Source organism: Carettochelys insculpta, chromosome 12, assembly GCF_033958435.1.
Source record: "Carettochelys insculpta isolate YL-2023 chromosome 12, ASM3395843v1, whole genome shotgun sequence".
NCBI lineage: Eukaryota > Metazoa > Chordata > Testudines > Carettochelyidae > Carettochelys > Carettochelys insculpta.
The window spans coordinates 37,511,254-37,531,584 of record NC_134148.1 but is presented as its reverse complement, the minus strand read 5'-3'; the positions used below and the strand labels follow the sequence as shown (position 1 = coordinate 37,531,584).

At 42.7% G+C, this 20,331-nt stretch overlaps 1 protein-coding gene across 4 annotated transcripts in view; it reads right to left on the bottom strand.

Annotated features, from left to right (window-relative positions):
- LRRC28 (leucine rich repeat containing 28) overlaps window positions 1–20,331 on the bottom strand; it is a 93,724-nt gene that overhangs the window by 9,592 nt on the left and 63,801 nt on the right. For all 4 annotated transcript variants that reach the window (XM_075006974.1, XM_075006975.1, XM_075006973.1 and 1 more), the window contains 2 exons: window positions 9,492–9,594; window positions 1,776–1,951 (listed from right to left, as the gene is read on the bottom strand). In XM_075006974.1, coding sequence (XP_074863075.1) covers window positions 1,776–1,951; window positions 9,492–9,594 — 279 coding nt within the window. The remainder of the gene's footprint in view (window positions 1–1,775; window positions 1,952–9,491; window positions 9,595–20,331) is intronic.

Here is a 20,331-nt window from a genome sequence, read left to right as displayed (position 1 = left end):
AACAATTAATCAACCAGTAATTCAAAATTTCAAACTATAATCTAGTCTGCCTGAACCAATACCCACAGCTGTCTCCAAAAGGCCCAGAATATACAGAGCCTTTTTACCGTGCCCAACAAGTCAAAAGGTTTCATTCACTCTTCTATATTGAAGAGGCTCCAGAATTCTCCCGTTCCCATTTCCAAATCTCTGGGAAATGCGATTCCTCAGTTAAGCAGACTCCAGGCCATGTAGGACTTTCAGATATTGGCTTTAACCTGTGAAACTCCCCCAGAAAACAATCAGCCAGCACTGCACGCTACTGTAGGTGTTAACTGAGCAAGGTGAGGTGCAGCACTTGATCAACAGGCTTCTGGAATTTGCACTGAACTTAGTTTCCACAGGAATCTGAAGTGCAGTCCCATATCCAGTGGTCTGAGGTGACAAAGGTACAAGCAGGGTCCGCATCTAAATAGAAGACTTCACAGCTTTCTGATCAGGCAAAAACTAAGGAAAGCCAGTCTGGTCACTGCTGCAATACAATTTCCTGTGACCTACCACCAACAGTCTTCATACTGATCACGCAACACTACCTGACTATTCCAAACTTAAATCCTCCTTGTGTGACAGTCTTGCCACACTTTGTGATATGGATAACTCATGGTGAGAAATGAGAGGATTATAATCAACTGTAATTTAAAGATCTGAGTTCTGCTTTTCCAGCAGATAGAGCTTAATAACACTTGGACCAAAAACCCCCAGCCTCTCTTCAAAAAGAGATTAGAATTCTGCACACAGAGATATTGGCACTTTGTGCTATATGAACATCATGCTGTTATAAACTTAGTATCTGAACAATTCTCATTTTTTACCCACATAAAAGATATCAAAAACTTCCAATAGGTTGTTAATTCATTCCCCCAGCAGTGCAGAGTTGTTTCCTCCAATATAGTCTCATGGGTATGGCCCATTCTTAATACAGGGCTTCCATCAATGGTCTTAATAAAAACAAAGTTTGGGGCAGAGAGAATCAAAGCAGCAGAATGCCAGATCATCACTGCACACTTTTTCTTGGCAAAAGGAAGTACTTCTATGGTTATGATTCATGACAAGCCCACTCTAAGCTTTTCTACATACATTATATCTCATGTTTTACAAATTCCCAAAGCACTTAACGTAACAGATCCACAACACTCCCAAGCCTGAACCCCAAATCAGTCTCTAACATTGGTATCTTGTGTGATATTGCACAACCAGAGGAGCCACAGGCCAGTTTACAACAAAGAGCCTGAACTGGAGCAGAACTAAAGCAGCTCAGCTGTTAGGCTACACTGAAATGGCCAACGGCTACTAACATTTCCTATGTCTTTATATATAACAAGTCTGCCAGTTTAGGAGTGTGCTGCCTGGCAAGGAGTTGCATTGTTGGAGAATGCATCTAATCTTGCCTTAGGAATAATAATTTCTCCCTCTCCTCTCACATTCAAGTTGGCTTTTTCTCCACTGCAGACTGTGAAAAGCCCACATGCTTTTACACTGTGGCTAACACAAACAAACAAACAAAAGAAAAAAATTTCTAAAGACCACTTTCCCTCTGGAGCCCAACATTTAGCAGTGTCTTTTGGGCCACAACATTTTGGTTGATCGCTTAAATGTAATTTGCCAGAACACCCATTTTAAAACATTTATGTTTACAGAGCACTTTGAAGAGCTCTATAAATGCAACTATCACCTCTGAGAGGCATTCCTGTCTCGACAAACTCTAATATGTCAATATGAACAGACAATTAAAATACCTTTTAAAAACCTGCAGTAGGTGTTATAGAGTGTCCTGATGGCTAGCTCTTGCAAAGGCAGCACATGATCTGTCTCTGTCCCTATGGACTTCACTTCTGCTGGGAGGAACACAGTTAATTGTCCTGATGAAAAGGAGAGCAGCTTCACCTCTGAAACCTGAATAGGGGAGCCACAGCTGGAAGAATGCAAACCCATCAAAAAGAAATTAGTCAGAATAAAAGTAACCAAAGGGGAAACAACATGCAATCAACTCAAAGTGCACTTTCCACTGTTTTACAGAACACTGTGTTCTTAGAATAAAAGCTCACTCTTACAAACAGTGCGTGTTTCAGATTTAATTTAGCACACAGTCTCACTGCCTGTACCAACAGGCTAGATTGTGGCCATTTTGATGTCTTTACTGTTCAAGTAATACCCAATACATAGAAAAAAAATGAGAAAAGAGCCTCAAGGTGAACTAAGGACGCTAACAAAAGTCTAGCGTCCCTAGCTTTGCCTCAGAGTCCCTCTCATTTAGCCAGACACTAACTGAACAGCACAAACTGGTTGTTACTATTACAAAATAGTTTACTGATCCCTCTTACCTGACAACTGGGTATTTTGCCTTGAACCAATCACCTCAGAATGATCATGGATTTCCCACCCACAACCTGTCAGGTAACATACGGCAATGAGGCAATTAGTGCTTTAAATGCCACAGGATGCTGCTGTACTTTACTTTCTCCCTCCCACGCTGGGTCTACACTTACCTTGAATATCAGTGGCTGCTACGCAATTTTAGGTAAGCCAATTGTGTACCAAAAATCGATTTTGCAGCCATCAATGTTTGTCCCTGTCCTCACTGCAGAATGCCGAAGGGAATGCTCATCCCGTTGGCATTCCTTAATCCTTGTGGCTCGCAAGGAGTTCTGGCGTCGACAATGACCCTGGAATGCACAAAATGGCACCCCAGAAGATCGAACGTAAACTTTAATTTTCCATGGCAAGTGTAGACTCAGCCCCAGAGTTCCCATGAAATGACTGCCCTGTTGAAAGAGTGATAACAGAGCAAAAACAGCAAACTCTGCCCTTTCTATCCCATGGTCAGAAGAAGGAGAGCTCTCAGGATCAGTGGATCCAAACAAGAAGTTTAATATGTTGGCTAAAAAAAAAAAAAACATCCCTTCTTGATTTCTGCTGCAGACTATCCAGACTGTTAAGAAGCCTGGAACAATGTGAAAGAATTGGTATTGTTTACAACAAACTCAAAAATTGGAAGCAAAAGAGCAACCTCTGTTGAGGTCACATGTAACAAATGGAATGACAGGCTCAAAACAGTAATTTGACCAGTCCAAGTGGAAGACCAATAAATCTGATGCCCAGAAAGGTAAAACAAAAATGTCATGCACTGAGACCATCACATATATCAAAGTGATATTTCAGCAAGCCTGACAATAGGATTCACTAATTTATTACTTAATCAATGTAATTTACAGTTTTATTCAGAACCTTATCTTTACAGTAGCAACAACTACTCAGTTTTCACTGTCCAGATAGTGACTAGACAAAGCATTAAACAACCTTCATTCTAGGCTTGTAAACTTGATCAATAAAGAACTTATACTAGCCATTAATGCTTACTATCGCCATGTTCACACAAAAAGGCTTTAGCAAATAATGAGTATACCATTTTAAAATCCATTGAGCACATTATCAACTCTATTTGAGCATGATATTCCTTATGCTGTTAACAGTTACTCTACAGGAAAGAAGAGTGCTACCTGCAAATGGACCTTCTCTTGTATTAGATTTTAATTCTCTAAATAAAAGTGTCTTTTTAGTTATATGAAGGGTTTTTACAGAGTATGTAGAGGTGTCTCATTAGAATGTACAAAGCCATACAGAGATTTTTTGCTTACAAAAGGAACAAATTCTGTTGCAAAATCATTACATGCGGGAGCTGAAAAAAAATGCAGCTCCTGTTAATTTAGCCTCTTTTTAGAAAAACCCTGATAGTTCAGCAATAGCTTTGTTCCTAATTTGCAAATACAAATGCTGTCTTGGTTTGGGGGCGGGGGGACAGAAATTTATTTAAAAAGATTAAATCTGGCCAAGGGATAGAGCGAAGCATTTTATCAAATCAAATTGCTTGGACAGACCACTTCTATTATGACTAATATTGGGAAGGCCAGAAGATCAATGCATCCAAAGGCAGCCCATATACTGTTAAAATGTGGGCTGTACCTGCCTCCTCTCTCTAAGCAGATCAGCTGGATTCTTTTTATTGTTAGTAATAATTTTAAAAATAGTTATTTCATTTTTATCCATACGTTAAACAAAGTACAGGTATCACCACATAGCAAAATGTGAATTGGTTTTTCCACAGGCCTTACCTGAGTGCTATGAGAATTACTATCTATGCAGTGCTTTGAACATATACAGCTTTACAAGTGAAACTTGTAAAATTTCCCATTGTATCTATTGTCAGTATAGCTGCACCAGTGGCAGGAACAGAAGCAATATAGTCAAGGAAGTACTGGATGCTGCCACTTTAACCACCATCTGAGCTAGATCTGCTATCATGGGGGACAAGTCCTTTAAGCGAAGTGAGGGTCTGCCTTCCCACACAAGTGCAGCAGAAACCTCTGGTGGTTTCATGCCTCTAATGTTTTTGTTATGGTTCAGGCAGATTCCCGGGCGGAAGGGAAGACAGGAGTGCGGTCTGCAGGTCTGGTTCATAAAGTTGACACGTTTTGCCTTCTTGGTTCTGTGAGCTGAATGAATGCTATTGTTAACGCAGCAGCCAGCCTGTATTTTACAGAAACGATTCGTGTCAATTTTTACTCATTGTTTGAGGTGCTTATTGATGTTGAAACAATAAAAGTAGGAAGGGTTCAACCTTTTTTGTATGGAGAAGTGAGAATGAGATGGCAAATTTTGCAGTTGGATTCCGCTCATTTTCGTCCTGTCAGGAGGCAAATACCAGCAGATGGTGAGGCCTGACACTTTGTTTTATTGATTGTTTGAAGAAAGGACAGAAATTTCTCATTTAGCCATTATATGTTTCCCCCGGATCAGTGAGAAGGGTATGGAGCATTTGCAAGTCGTCTGCATGTCAGCTATCACAGTACAGCACATAAAAATCCTGTGTCTGACATTTCTTATTCCCTATTTTAGTGCTTTTAATTTGGTACCTCCTGTATGTCTGGCACATGGTACAAAACATGGTGCATTTTGTTGAGAAAGAGACTGGCGAAAAGAGGACTTTTTCAAAAATAATTTGCTTGGGTTCAGGGATCTGCCTGGAAGGGGACAAGCATGCAGCGAGCAGGGACATGAAAAGGCAGGGGAAGGGAAGAGAGGAGAGAGTGGGAACAGGGCAGGGCTGGGCAGGGGATGGGGCCTCAGCAAGAGAGCTACTGCCTCTCCAAGTCGAAGCATCGCACACCGCCCGACCCTGTTGTGTTCAATTTTGTTCAAATAATGAAGGCTAACGTAAAATCTGAGTATTATATAAACAGGAAGAGGAACACTAGCAGACATCTTTTAAAGGGGACTAAATCAAATGAAAATCTGCTTTATGCAGAAAGTTGTAAAATAAGCTGAAAAACTGACACTGAACAAGGTAGCATAAAGTTAGTTCCAGATACAAACATTTTAATAGACTAAAATGGAGAATTAATGGCAAAGACACAGTGAAAAAGCAAAGTTGTGTTTAAAAAGAGCTGAATGTGTTGGATCAAAGCTGTTTGCGCCCTTCAAGGTAATACCACTAATGTGTTCTCAAAAAAAAAAGTTTTCTTTAACCCTTAACTTATATATCCTCAGTAAATGAAGTGCTTGTATAACTTCAATAAAATTCATGATGAGCACAGAGTGACTGCACCTGGCAGCAGTAAAATTGTGATACACTGCAGAATACTTATACACCACAAGAATAAAAAGGAACATGGGCTCTGGCTATCAGGAAAACCTTAAAAATTCTCAGATACACTGATGTACTGTAAAAAGACAAGGATTACAAATGGTGACTTTATAATTAATTTAGGTATAATTGAAAGGAATAATATAGTAATTTTATAATTAGAGAATAATGGGGCATGTACTCCTCTTACTGCTTTTACACCAACATAGATACTTTAATTTCAGCACAGATACTACTCATTTAAGCTTGTTTAAGGCCTGGGCTACACTATGAGGTTAGGTCACAGTTAGTTGCATTAGGGAAATTTTTTTTATAATGACCATTTCTACACCATCCTACACACAAGCCCCTTCCACCATCCTTAAGGGCTTTTAAAATTGACTTCTGTACGCCACCTTAATGAGAAGAATAGCACTTAGTTTGAGCTTCAAGGGTCACATTTGAGGTAGTGCAGACAATTTGATGTTCTTAGACTCTGGGAGGGGTTTCAGAGTCTTCCTGTGTGACCACTCTGGCCAGCACTTGAAACTCTGCTGCATGCTCAGTAACACAGGAAAAGCCCCATGAAATTTTCTATTTCATTTCTTGTTTGGTCAGCATGAGGAGTCCAGCAGCATACCTGACCATGAATGCCCAGAGATGCAAATAAGCTCAGCATGGAGCATGAAAGAGATACAAGATCTTATTGCTGTGTGAGAAAAAGAATCTATGCAGGCAGAAAGCCAAAGCTGCAAAAGAAATGCTGATATCTACACCGAAAATCGCATGGTGGTAAAAGAATACAGCAGGGACACCAAGGTGTGCTGCATAGAAATAAGGGAACTCAGGCAAGCATACCATGAGACAAAGGAAGAAACATTCAGTCTGGGTCAGAGCCACAGACATGCAGCTTCTATAAGCAGCTGCATGGGGCTCTAAGGGGAGGACCCAACCACTGGTCCAAAAGGGTCTGTGGATAGCAACCAAGTGACTTTTCAAGCAGCCATGGGCAACGGCACTGTAGATGAGAAAGAGGAAAAGGACGAGAATTCATTATATCAGAACAGCGTCTTTATTCACCATGCCAAGTGCATTTGTGGGGGAGGGCGTACAAGGAAGTACCTGCATAACAGGCATGGGAGCAACACACAACTACTGCATTGTTGTCTGGGCATTCATGAAATTGGTTTTCAGTATCTCTCTAATGTGCAGGGTGCTTCGACCAGCTCTCCTTACTGCCATGGTGTCTGGCAGTTCATAATTGGTTGCCAGGTGATCTACCTCAAATCCACCCCACCAGAAACTTTTCCCCCTTACTTTCACAGATACTATGCAGCACACAGCAAACAGCAACAACCATGGAAATATTATTTCAGAGGTCTAACACAGTCAATGAACTTTTTAAGCATCCTTTTAAATGGCCAAAAGCACATTCTGCCACCATTCTGCATTTGCTCAGCCTGAAGATGAATTGTTCATTACTGCTGTCTGGGCTGTGTGCGCATGGTTTCATGACCCATGGAAGGGAGCGGCAAGGCTGGGTGTCCAAGGATATTTACTGGCATTTCAGTACCTCCAATAGTGATTTTCCAGTCTGGGAAGAAATTTCCATTGTGCAGTTTTCTGAAGAGATGGAAATTATTAAATATACACATCATGCACCTTTTCCAACCCTCCTACACTGAAGTCAGTCAAATGGTCTTTGTGATCCACCAGCGCCTACACCACCATTGCGAAGAACCCCTGGCAGTTTACATTCTATTTGGCAGGGTGGCCTGGTGCCAAATTAGATGCCATTTATCATCCTACCATTGTTAGGAAACCCCACTGCAGCTAAGCCATCCACCATGTTCTGCACATTCTCCAGAGTCACTATCCTGCCTAACAGAAAGGTATTGATTTCCTTGGCTACTTGGATCACAACAGGCCCCACTGTGGATTTATCCACTCCAAAATCAACTAACCAGTAGCACTGTAGCACTGCAAGCTTTCACAAGGCTATTGCCACTTGCTTCTCAACTGTTAGAGAGACTCTCATTCTGGTGTTACTGCTCTTCAGGGTGAGGGAAAGAAATTCAAAAAGTTCAGTGAAAGTGGCTTTATACATTCAAATGTTTTGCAGCCACTTATCCCATAGCTGCATAAGTATGTGGTACAACCAGTCTGTGCTCGTTTCCTGGGACCAGAATCGGCATTTCACTGTGTCAGTATGCGTGACTGCTGACAGTATATGCCAAATGCTCCATTCTATCGGTTCCTCAACATCTGTGAATGTGGTCTCCTTATATTCTTCCTCTCACAGGCAGCTCCTGACTAAGCTCTGAACAAACCACAGGACAATGCACAAGATGTTAGCAATGCTTGCTGCAGCAGTCTGCAGCTCAGTGGAGTCCATACTTGCTGTGCTATGGTGTTTATATATATAACCAGGGGAAAAAAAAAATGTGTGAAATGATTGTTCGCCATTGCTTTCAAGCAAGGAGGGAGGCGATGAGTGCATCACAGGAGACTGACAATATGTACCAGAACCACCTACAACTATGTTTTTCTCCTATCAGGCACTACAAGCCTCACCTGGAATTCAAATGGTCAACAGAAGCTGTGGGATGACCACCCTCAGTCCATCACTGTTTTATATTAGCCACAGCTATAGAGATGCATTCCATCGATCGCATGTATTTAGTTGGAACATATGCCTTTGACTTTACAAAAATGAGTGCTAAAAGCCAATCTAAACCTAATTTCATATTGTAGACATACCCCAAATTGGGGTGGCCAACACATGACTCTCAGGCCAGAATCTGGCCCTTGGAGCCTTTTCATACAGCCCACAAAGCCAGCAGCAGCACCATTTTGATAGCTTGTTGTGGGGCACGGGGCCAGTAATCTGTGGCTCTGGAGCTGCATGTGGCTTTTTAAGGTGCCATTTGTGGCTCCGGACACTGCAACCACTGACTTGCCCTCTGGCTCCCGGCCCTACCACATTGAAATAATGGAACTCTATTTAACTGGTTTAATGTCTGGCAGGGTGACAGAAGGGATCCGGCCATTAAACTGAGTTCCATTATTTCAGCATGGCAGGGCAGGGAGCTGCCCACGCTGCACATGAGGGAAGGGTGTAAGAGAGCTGAGGGCAGCCATGCGGCTGTGGCGAAGGAGCAGCGGGAGGGCAACAGAGGCAATGCAATGAGTCGTGCCATGCGCGATTCCTCAGCTCATAATCACAGACATTAAGATACTAGATTATATTTAAATATACATACAAATTGTAGAAAATGAGTCACTGAATGCCAAGCATTGTAAAGAGTTGGTACAGGGATGTTATGAAAACATGAATGAGAGGAAAAAGAGTCATGTGACATTCTATTCAGATATGGTCCATTCTAGGCAAAGATCTGCAAATCCACTGAATAGTCCAGATCTATAACGTATCGGATGCAAACACTACAAGAGATATTTACTTATTAAAGATCATGGAAACATAAAAACATATTACACGTACTGGTCTTATTTTGTAAAGACAGGTTTCAATACAGCCTACATTTGGGACAAATTTAAACACAGTCTTCACTTCATGCCCTACGTTATCAGTAAATATTTCCTACAAATATCTACAAATCCTCTGGCTGTCGTGGCTTGGCACTGAAATATTACATGTTGAGCAAATTAATGCAGAATATTATAAAAGTAAAATAGAACAGGCAGCCAAATTAATCCTTTCACAATAACACCAATCCTGAATGAATAAAGTGAGTTGTATCACACAGGCATGTATTTATGGAGAGCACTGTGAAATAAAGGTATGCGAGGCTTTAAGTTAATTCATACTTACCCACTGCAACCAATGACTTTATTATACAGATAAGAAGGGAGCCCTTTCAGGTGAATATTGTTATCCACATACACATATTGCAGTTCTCGAGAACGACCTAAATCTAGGTTTTAGAAAACAAAAACAGAAAGGAGAAAAATGAAGTAATGACAATTCCCAGAAGAAACAATTAAAATCAAAATAAGCTCACTGGACTTTCAGTAAGTGAACATGAAACATTACTTTGTCAGTTTATTCTAACTAAATGAAATCTGTGGAGAAAGTGGTTTTTTTTTTTTTGGTTGGTTGGTTTTTTTAAGAATTTGGCATGCACTAGAGTTACTTTAAAAATACCCAACTTCTTTCTAAAAGTGCTGTAAATCCCATTATGAAAGAAATATAATTTTAAGAAATAATTCACTAATTCTGTCAATTCTGAAAAGGCAAAACAACTCTTGGTCGCACATTTATAGCCGACCTGCTGACCTTTTTAAAATAGCAGGCCAAGTCCCCTGGTATTGTCAACTGATGTCAGAGCTCCATCAATGCATAGAAACAGAATGTGGCCTGTGTGGGACTATACAAGAAAATATAATAATTTAATGAAATTCAGTATAAGTGGTGCACACCAGCGGCCACCTTTGAACTTTCAGGTGTTTACTGAGACAAGCTTTTGGGCAGCTAACAGAACAGAAATTGTGTATTTCTGTACATACTGGGTTAAATTCAGTGCTGACTGACTATATAGTCAGACCACAGCAAGATCACTCCAACTGCGTGAGATGTATGACAAGGAAGGTATTGCATGAATGAAGCAGAGTTTTGGTCAGTCAAATGAATTGGCTTGCATATTGCACTAAAATTACAAAACAAAATGAATTAAGCTGCTGATACTACAGAAGGTGTACATGTACGTTTTCAGCTTAGAAAATGCAAAACACCATTTCCTACAAATATTAGAAAGCTATCAATACATTTCAAACATTGACTGTTACATCTTTTCATAAAAACGGTCAGGATGGTGGTGGGATTGGTTGGTGAGGGATGTTTAGAAGAGCCAAATATGTATAAGGATGGCTAAGCAATAAGAAATGGGACAGAGACATGCTAAGAACCTAGAAGTATGAACAAGCATGGAGAGGTTTGATTAGTTAGGGACATAGCAGTCCAAGAAAGTAGTTAAATGGAAAATTCAGGTTGCTGGGGAGAAGGAGGAGAGAGAGAAGAAATCCAGTCAACAAGACGTAGTCACTCAGGGAGCAGTTCACTACAGGAAAGTATCAAAAGACTCATTAATTTCAGACATATCCAGACTGAACAAAATACAAAAACGTGTAGTCTAAAAAACAGCCCTGAACTAGGTGAGACTGATTATTTAGAAAAGCGTTTCTTAAACTATGTTCCACAGAACACTGATATTCCACAAATAACTCACAAGTGTGCCAAAAGAGTCTGACACTTTCTTGATATCGTACACTGATGGTACATATTTTCTGTTATTAAAACCACATACAATGTTACTTCTTCATTGCTATGATACCTGATTAAATGACTTAATTTTGGTTTTGCTGTATATGTTGCCAACTGATTTTTTCTCTCTTTTTGGTCTGACAACAATTATTTTTGAAGAAATTTTTCATAGGTGTTCTGCATAAAAAATGTGGTGTTTCGTGCTCTCTAAGAGTTTAAGAAAAACTGACTCAGAACATCTTAAGTAGACTAGCCCATCTCTAACTCTGATGACTTTCCAAATATTAAGTTATTTTCAACTGTATACATTCCAATTAAAGTAAAAAGCACTTCATTTTAGAAAATGTAAGTAGTAAAAATATTTTAAGAACACTCTGAGCAACAGAAGGTTCTTTTATGAAGGCCTAACCACTTGCAAAAATATTTCTGCAGAACAGGCTGCAGAATATACCTGAGTGACACTATCAGATTTATTATGGATTGAAGCCCAACAGATTTAGAAGTTAAGAATGGCAAAGTAGCATGCAGTTGAAAACGCACTGAATGAGACAACCAAAAAGTTACTCTGTCCTAAACTAATTCTGACTTTTTATTGTCACCAACCCTCAATTTTGATTGGCATGAAAATATGCAAGGAAACCTCAGAGAGTGGGTACTGCTGCCCATTTTGCAAACTCAAAACATATATGGCAGAATGCAAAGTGCCAATATTCTCTAGTATGTCTCATTCTATTACATGCAATAGGAGCAATAAATTGTCAGACTTTTACCAGACATTACGATATACAGTCAGGATATTATACAAATGTGTAATGATTTATTTATGCATAGGTCTCTCGCCATCATTCAGCTCTGAAGAATCACATTTTACTTATTTCTACTACAGCTTTCCTGATCCCACAAGGTAGTGTGTGTTTCCAGATCCTCTTGATTTCAAAGAGAGAGAAAGACAATAGGAACCTTGAAGAATTGCAGCCCAAGATGGACATACAAAGAAGATTAACCTACTACACAGACAATCCAATACTATGAAAACAAGAGCTGGGGTAAAATGGTGTTCTAAAATTCAATAAGGGAAAAAGGCTACAGTTTTATCAGAAAACAACCCGTGTACTCGATATGAAGCAAGCAGCAGCAGAGAAGACAGTGGTAAGATTTCTGGATCTTCACAAAAACACACTTACTTTGTAAGAATCAATTTGATTACTACTCAGAGGTATTTTTACAAAATTACTTTAAAGAGAGTGATTCCCCTTCAAAGACATAAAACATGGGCTAGGTGGTGGTCTCTCCACAGCACAATGCTGTTGAGACTGGGGTGCATCATGGCACGCCAGCAACAAGAAGCAGCACTGCAAAGAATGCACAATATTTGAGGTACAGATATGATAGGATAAGAAAAAAAAGGTAAAGAACCATCTCAAACTGCCAAAGGAGCTCCATTAAATGACAGTGCTGAAGGGCTCCAAGGGGTGTCATATTAAAGCCTTCTCTCCAAGGAAAAAGGATCATTTAAAGGATGAACAGTTAGTGTTGGTTTACAATTGAATCTATCAGACTCTCTACGGCTGTGTCTACACTACCACCTTCCTTCAAAGGAAGGATGGTAATTAGGGTGTTGGGAGTTTACTAATGAAGTGATGCCATGCATAGGAAGCACTTCATTAAGCAAATTCCCCCCTGTAGCAACTCTGAAGTTTTAAACTTGGAAGTACCGGCACGTGTCTAGCTGCGGTGCACCCACCGGTACTTCAAAGTGCTGGGGCAACTTCGAAGTCCCCTAACTCCAGTTACGAATGGGTGCATCACGGCTAGACGCATGCTGGAGAGGCAATTGAGCAAACTGTTCCAGAAGAAGAAAAGATCAATAAGAAGTGGATTACCCAGAAGACACTCAAGTTGGTTCAAGAGAAGAGAGTGTTGAAGATCAGAAGAGAGGCTTCTAAGATGGCAGAACAGCAATATAGGACGAAATGCAATGAGGTAAGAAAAGCAGCCAGAAAGGATAAGGAGAAATGGTTAGAAGAGCAATGTGAAGATTTCGAGAGGTATTACGGCAAATGTAAGGCTTGGGAGGTGTATAAGACAATTAGGAATATTAATAGGAAATGGCAACCAAAGCAGATGGCAATCAAAGATGAGAACAAAGAAGTGCTCATGAACAGGGAGAAGATTGCGCAGCGATGGACCAGATATTGCACCGATCTATACAAAGCACAGTTGGACCCGAGTGTCTCAGAGAGACTGGTTGAAGAATTGAAAGAGATATCTTCCCAGAGCATCAAGAGCGAGACCGATATTTCGAAGAAGGAAGTAGAAAAAGCAGGGTTCAGAAAAGACAGAAGTACCATACAGCAGATATTGGCACTAAGACTGACAGTGGAGAGAGCTCGACAAAAGAACAAAAATGTATACACTTGCTTCATCGATTTTCAAAAGGCATTTGACAGTATAGATCAGAAAGTGACTTGGGCGGTGTTGGAGTCATACGGAGTGGATAGCAGACTGACAGAGTTGTTGAAGGATATTGGTGATAATGCAGAGGCAGTGGTGAGAGCATGCAGGGAGTTGGTTTAAAACAAGTAAAGGTATGAGACAAGGAGATCCAATATCGCCAAGTGTCTTCATCGCACATCTGGAAAGAGCGATGGACAAAATCAAGGAAGAGGTAGAAGGGGTATCTGTGCACGGGAAAAGAATTAACAACTTGAGGTTCACAGATGATATAGTTATCATTGAGGAAGATGAGGAAAACCTAGTGAAAACAGTGCGGGTGTTGAAGAAGGAAAGCAGTACGGACTGATTATGACCATCGATAAAACAAAAACTATGGTATTTGAACATAAAGAAATAGGAAGGAAGATCAGTGTCAACAATATTGAACTAGAAAATGTAGAGAAGTTCGCATATCTGGGGAGCAACTTAACGTATGATCTAGACTGTAAGAAGGAAATAGCCACTAGAATAGCAAAAGCAAGAGCGAGTTTGAAGGCAATGGATAAGATCTGGAAAAGCAAAGCAATTAGCTTAAGAACAAAGCTGGGCATCTTGAAAATGTGTGTATTCAGTGATGGGGTTCTAGGGTCCCCCACGCTTTGCACCCTGTCCGCAGGAAGGAGAGTCTCTCACTTAGCAGGAGAACAGCGGGTTTATTAGCCGACAGGACTCAGCATCGTACAGAGGAGTCAGTGCAGCAGGCAGAGACAGCCAGTTCCATCCATGTTGGGGAGAGGAGGCCCTGAGGGGCCCCCAGAGCCGGGGCCTTGCCCCCTCCTTTGTCTCTCTCTTCCTCAGCCCAGACTAACTGCTTCCAACTCCCAGTTCCAATTCAAACCCCTCAGGCTCCACCTCCTCCTTTGTCTGCAGTACAAAGGTGTTACCTGGTCGTCAGGGTTACCCTCAGCAGGGGCCCCACACCCTCTGTGAGCCACTCACACACACACAGGTATCCCCCACTCCATCACATCTTTTCCCCCTTTCAGACCGAACTGAGCGGGGTTACTCAGCCAGTGACCTGGGGAAGTTTGGGGCCCTCCCCTCGTGATTGGGCATCGGCTGCACCCTTAGTGCTCCCCTTGATGTGCACCACCTCCATGTCATAATCCTGCTGGGAGAGGCTCCAACTTAGGAGGTTGGTATTGGCCCTTTTCATGTGATGCAGCCAGGCAAGTTCCTTTAGTTCCCTCAGGTTAGTTGGTCTCCCTGCTTCTGTCTCTGGTCCATTAGCCACGTTCTCAAGTCAGGCAGGCAGAGCCCATACAGATGCTGCAGCACCAACAGATTAAATAGTTTTTTTCTTGTCTGGGCCCTGCCCTGTCTGACCACCAGTCCATACAGCTGCTTCAGCCAATGTTTGGAATTCAGTTACAGTCCAGTAAAGGAAGGTACAAATGCTTCCACCCTTGGCATTTAGCCAGACCACCAAAATGGTTGTGTGCCTCAGTTTCCCCTTCCATGCCACACAATAGGTTTGGAATGTTTCTCCTTATGTGAGAGGTTGCAAGACTAGTTACAGGGAACAATGGTGACATTTCAGAGTTACAGACTCCTTTAACATACAATTTATGCTTCTACATTAATGTTATCATGTTAAATGGCTCTTTTTAAACATTTAGTACATGGTACAATTTTACAGCTTTTGGTAGCAGCACCCCTTGGTTACAGCAGTTAGCGTGAGTAACAGAACAAACCCATTGCAACTGTACATTTACGTTGCTCTTTGGTAGACCACGACTTATGTGTAACCTCCTTGAGAATTTGGTATTTTGGGGATAAATGGCTGAGGCCTTTTTTAGCACCATTAAGTTCTAATTTTCTCCCTTGCCCCCTGGGGTGGAAATTTGATCTTTCTGGCTGTGCCCTCCCTTTTAACAAGAGCTGGGCCATTGATGATCTCAGGGAGACGGCCCCCTTCCAGCCAGTTTGGAAATTTGCAAACCAAACTGCTTTTTGAGAGTTGTTTTGTGAGTCCCAGACGCAGAATCCACATGAAGGAATTCCTGTTTATCCCTTACTGGCCCACCAGGCCCAAAGCTCCTTTGTCCTTCCCCCTCCAACTACTGCCTCCCCATGGAATTAGAAGTGGAGTTCAGTATAAGAATATAAGTGTTTTCACCATCTGGAGATGGGGAATTGCTGAACCTCTCCTGCATTTTACAGAGACTGACTGTGCAGCTGTTTTACTTGGTTCTCACAGGGCTGCTCACACTACCTGATAGTTTTCACTTTACTTGCACCAGCTTCCAATTCCTGAGAAACTTTTACCCTGCCTGCTTTGGACCCTTCCAGAGCACAGCCAGTGGTTTCACACTCAGGCAGGTCCTGGCCATCAGGAGCTGAAACAAACTTCTCCCCAGGCAAAGGGCTGCTCTGGCTCTTACAGACATGCACCTTTCCTGTTCATTCTCCTTCACCTCACTCCCATTTTTTGCAGTCCCCACCGACGGGTCAGGAAAAGTTTCAGGGAAATTCTCTTCCTCAAGAGCTCCCCCAAACAACAACTTACCCCTGTCTGGCTCCATAGGGGCACTGCTCCCTTGAGCCACAACCAGCTACTGGGTTTCACCTACACCCAGGATCACTTCTGACCCATTAGGCAGATTCCCACGTAATCCCCCTCCAGGCAGACAGCCAGTACCACCGGACAGAAGGTTAGGGTCCCTTTCCTCCCTTCTGCTACCAGCTCCTTTATCTTTATCACTCAGCATAACTCCATTGCCCGTCTGTTCTTGTGTCCTGGCGAGAGGATGACTCTGGTAGGACAGAGTCCTCTCACCCCTCCCAGTAACACCTCAGCATCAGGCACAGAACAAGTACCAGAATCATCTGGTCTCTGGGATTCCCTGATGATACTAACTGGATTAGACCAAGTTAAAGCATCATCCCCCCTGAGAGACACAGAGGTAGGCCCACTTCCCATCTGGGCTTCAGCTGCCCTCAGATCCAGCTCTGGGATCTTGGCTCCATCTCGAGCCCCCACAGGCTCAGGCAAAGGATTCACTTCCCCAGAAGCAGAAGCACTTTTCTTGCACCAAGGACCAGTGTCCTTAGCAGGGATACCACTGCCCATCCCAGAGCCATTCCCTCTGCTCCAGCCCCCATGGCTGGGTTTAGGCACACCTGGAATGCTCTTTCCTGATGGTTCCTTCTCCAGCCACCCCAGGCTGGGGAAGTCTTCCTCAGACAATGGGCTAGTTTCCTCATTGGCACCTTTTCCAAACACAGGCTCTGCTCTCTCCCAAGGCTGCTGCTGCTGTTCAACACAGACAGACAATGGGAGACACTCTCTCCTTTGTCCCAGCCCCCCGGCTGGTCTCCACACACACACAGAAGGTGGAGCAGCTTCTCTCACAGACAACTTGCCATTCCCAGTGGATCAGCTGCTTTCCTGCACAGACACACAGGCACCTTCCTCGGCCCAGGCCTGGAAAACTTTTCGCAGGTCTGTCTTGGCCACTAGTAGATGATGGGTTGGAATCGCTCCTTCCCTCCTTGAGCTGCGGCAGGCCACTCAGTTCAGAGCTCCAGGCAGTCCAGGGTTCCCTGCCCCGATCCGGGCTCACCTCTGCAGGATTTTCCTTAACCCTCAGCTCTGCCACTGCACATCCACGCTGCCTTGTCCAGCTTCTTTAATCTCGAATCGGTTTCCAGGTGCTGCCACTTCACAGCGGAGTTGCTCAGCGTGGTTGCAGGCTCTTAGGCTGATGCCCTCTGCACCCCACGATTCCTGGAAGAATCCCTTCAGTGTGCCAGGCTCCTTGCGGGTCACAAGCTGCCCGGGGTTAGGCCGTAGGCCCCTCCGCCCTCTGGGACCGACTCCAACAGACTCCCAGCGGAACCCCTTCTTCAGTGTGACACCCGCTGTCAGGGACCATGAGCACACTGTCTTGGGAAGAACTTATTCAGCGTCAGCCTCCTCAGGGGTCACTTGTTCCTGGGGGTTGGGCTCTCGGCCCCTCCACCTTCTGGGACCGACTCCAACAGATTCCCAGGAGTAACCCCTCCTCGGGTGTGACACCCCCTCTCGAGGACCACGACCGCAGTTGCTTGGGTTCGGCCGCAGGCCCCTCCGCCTTGGGGAGCTGCACCTCACTGCCCTTCAGCACACCTGGGTCTCGCAGGCCCCCCTTCTTCCAGGGCCCCGGTCACTTACTGCTGGATGCTCCATCCTCGGGGTGCAGAACATCCCACTTCTGACACCAGTGTGATGGGGTTCTAGGGTCCCCCACGCTTTGCACCCTGTCCGCAGGAAGGAGAGTCTCTCACTTAGCAGGAGAACAGCGGGTTTATTAGCCGACAGGACTCAGCATCGTACAGAGGAGTCAGTGCAGCAGGCAGAGACAGCCAGTTCCATCCATGTTGGGGAGAGGAGGCCCTGAGGGGCCCCCAGAGCCGGGGCCTTCCCCCTCCTTTGTCTCTCTCTTCCTCAGCCCAGACTAACTGCTTCCAACTCCCAGTTCCAATTCAAACCCCTCAGGCCCCACCTCCTCCTTTGTCTGCAGTACAAAGGTGTTACCTGGTCGTCAGGGTTACCCTCAGCAGGGGCCCCACACCCTCTGTGAGCCACTCACACACACACAGGTATCCCCCACTCCATCACAATGTTGTACAGATGTGAGACATGGGTGATAATGAAAGATTCGAAAAGAATATTGGCAATCAAAAGGAGTCATTATAGAAAGATTCTGAAAATAGGATGGATGCAGAAGGTCACCAATGAGGAATTATATAGGAAGATACAGCCAAAAGAGAACCTGCTGCAGAAGGTTATAAAATGGAAGCGACAACTATTTGGACATATTTGCAGAATGAATGACAAATGAAAAATCAAGAGTCTAGTATTCAGCATAATGGTTGGTTTGAATAGGAGAGGCAGACCCCACACAGAATGGACAGATATTCCATGGACAGATAGAGTAGATTGGTGCGGAGCTAGTCTACAGAAACTAAGCTACTCTGTACTGGATAGGGAAAGATGGAAGAAAATAGTGAGAGAGGCATAAGACACCAAGAGGTGCTGAGCCCACGGTTATTGATGATGATGATGATAACAGAGCTCTCCCCCTGTTTCATTTGAAGCGAAGTACTTTCATATCACAGGACACTTTCTGTAGTAATGAAACAGAATCATAGAATCCTAGGGCTGAAAGGGACCTTGGGAGGTCATTGAATCTAGCTCCTTGCCTAAATGAGCATCAACCCTAACGAAATTATCCCGGCTAGGACTTTGTCAAGCTGTGACTTAAAAACCTAAATATTCCTGATTGGAAAGTTACATGACACACACAATTCCTCCGCAGTACACAACAATCTTTTTACTTCCTGTCCTAAAATGCTCAATGGTGCTGCTGTGTATTTCTAAAGAACTAACACCTCAAACAGCTGTTGGCATTGGTTGAGCATAGGTTGGCTGTAAATACTCGGTTACAGCTTTTTGGTTCCTTCTTCATGAAACCAACAAAATAAATGTAGGCTACAATGTAAAATAGTGTAGCACTAGCACAAGAAGCAGCCAATAAAATAAGTATGCAGCAACTACTGCAGCACATCTAATTGCTGAAAAAATACAGTCTTGGGTTGCAGACTTCAGTTATACCAATAAGCATAGAAAACAGTGCGCTGCTGGATTTGAATGTCCTATTTTATCCTAACGGTCTTGGGAAAACAGAAGAAAATTCAAAAGATTGTTGTTTTTAATTTATTGATATATTGACATCTACAGGACAAAAAGTAGGTTCTGATCTTTTAAAAACTGTGTTACCCAGAGGTGCTTTTTTCACAATGAAGCCTAAAAAGAAGCTAATTTAATTTCTCCCCTCCCCTCCTCCTGTTTAGAAGATGATGTTTAAACAGTAAACTCTTCCAGACAGGGACTGGGACTTCCCACATACACAAAATACTTCTGGATGCTGCACAAACATCTCCATCTCATTTTGGGCAAAGCTGCTCAACTTTAAGCTTCCAAATCCCAACAGTGCATGAGTTTACATATTTTACCACCATGCATCTCAATCCAACCTCACAAGATTTTTTTAAAAAAGGTCAAACGCTACCACAAACAACTTTTTAATTTTAGTAGTCGCTAGTTTAAGCAGCTCTTTGCATCCCCTTCCCATTAGTTTTTATGTAGTATACAGGGCAATACATATAGTTAAAAGCTTTTTGATAAACGCTCTTCTTTTGAGCTTTATAAAATAAAGCAGCTGTCCATCTAGGGAAAGGCTACAGCTACAAAGAAAGTTTTCATTGAGGCTTTTGCAAGCACTGCACTGTATCTAAAACATTTCCACTTTCCTACTTCCAAGGTCTGAGATCAAAGACTTTTCTTCTAAAAGTGACCAAATACCAAGAGTCCTGAACAAGCACTAATTATATTTTTATTTATTTATTTATTTAACCTCAAGGCCCTGGCATAAGCATTCCACATGGCTAAAGACCAAACAAAAGCTCCTATGTCTGCACTGATGCTCTTTTAATGATAATGTGAAAGCAAGCACACAATAAAAACATCTCCTGTGTGTAGAAGATCTCTGTTCACTGTACACTAATAATTACTATAAACATCTGCTTAAAAAAGCACATGCAAACGCCTCACTGCTCACAAAATTATACAACACGAATTTTACCGTTACAATATGCAGCCACTGTCATCACACTCTGGAAATGATGGTTCATAATTACTTTATTTAAATCATTTTGTGATTCATGATAGTTTTTAATTACAACAAATCCCAATTTCTTGCATTTTTGGTTTTCAGAAATTATAGCATGTACATTCGATTCTTGAAGAATTCTTCAAACAGCAACCTGTAAAAACATATAGCTGAGTAGTTTCATCTTCAATTCTAGAACACGATTTCTAAAGCCACCTCTTGGAACAGAATGCAAAACC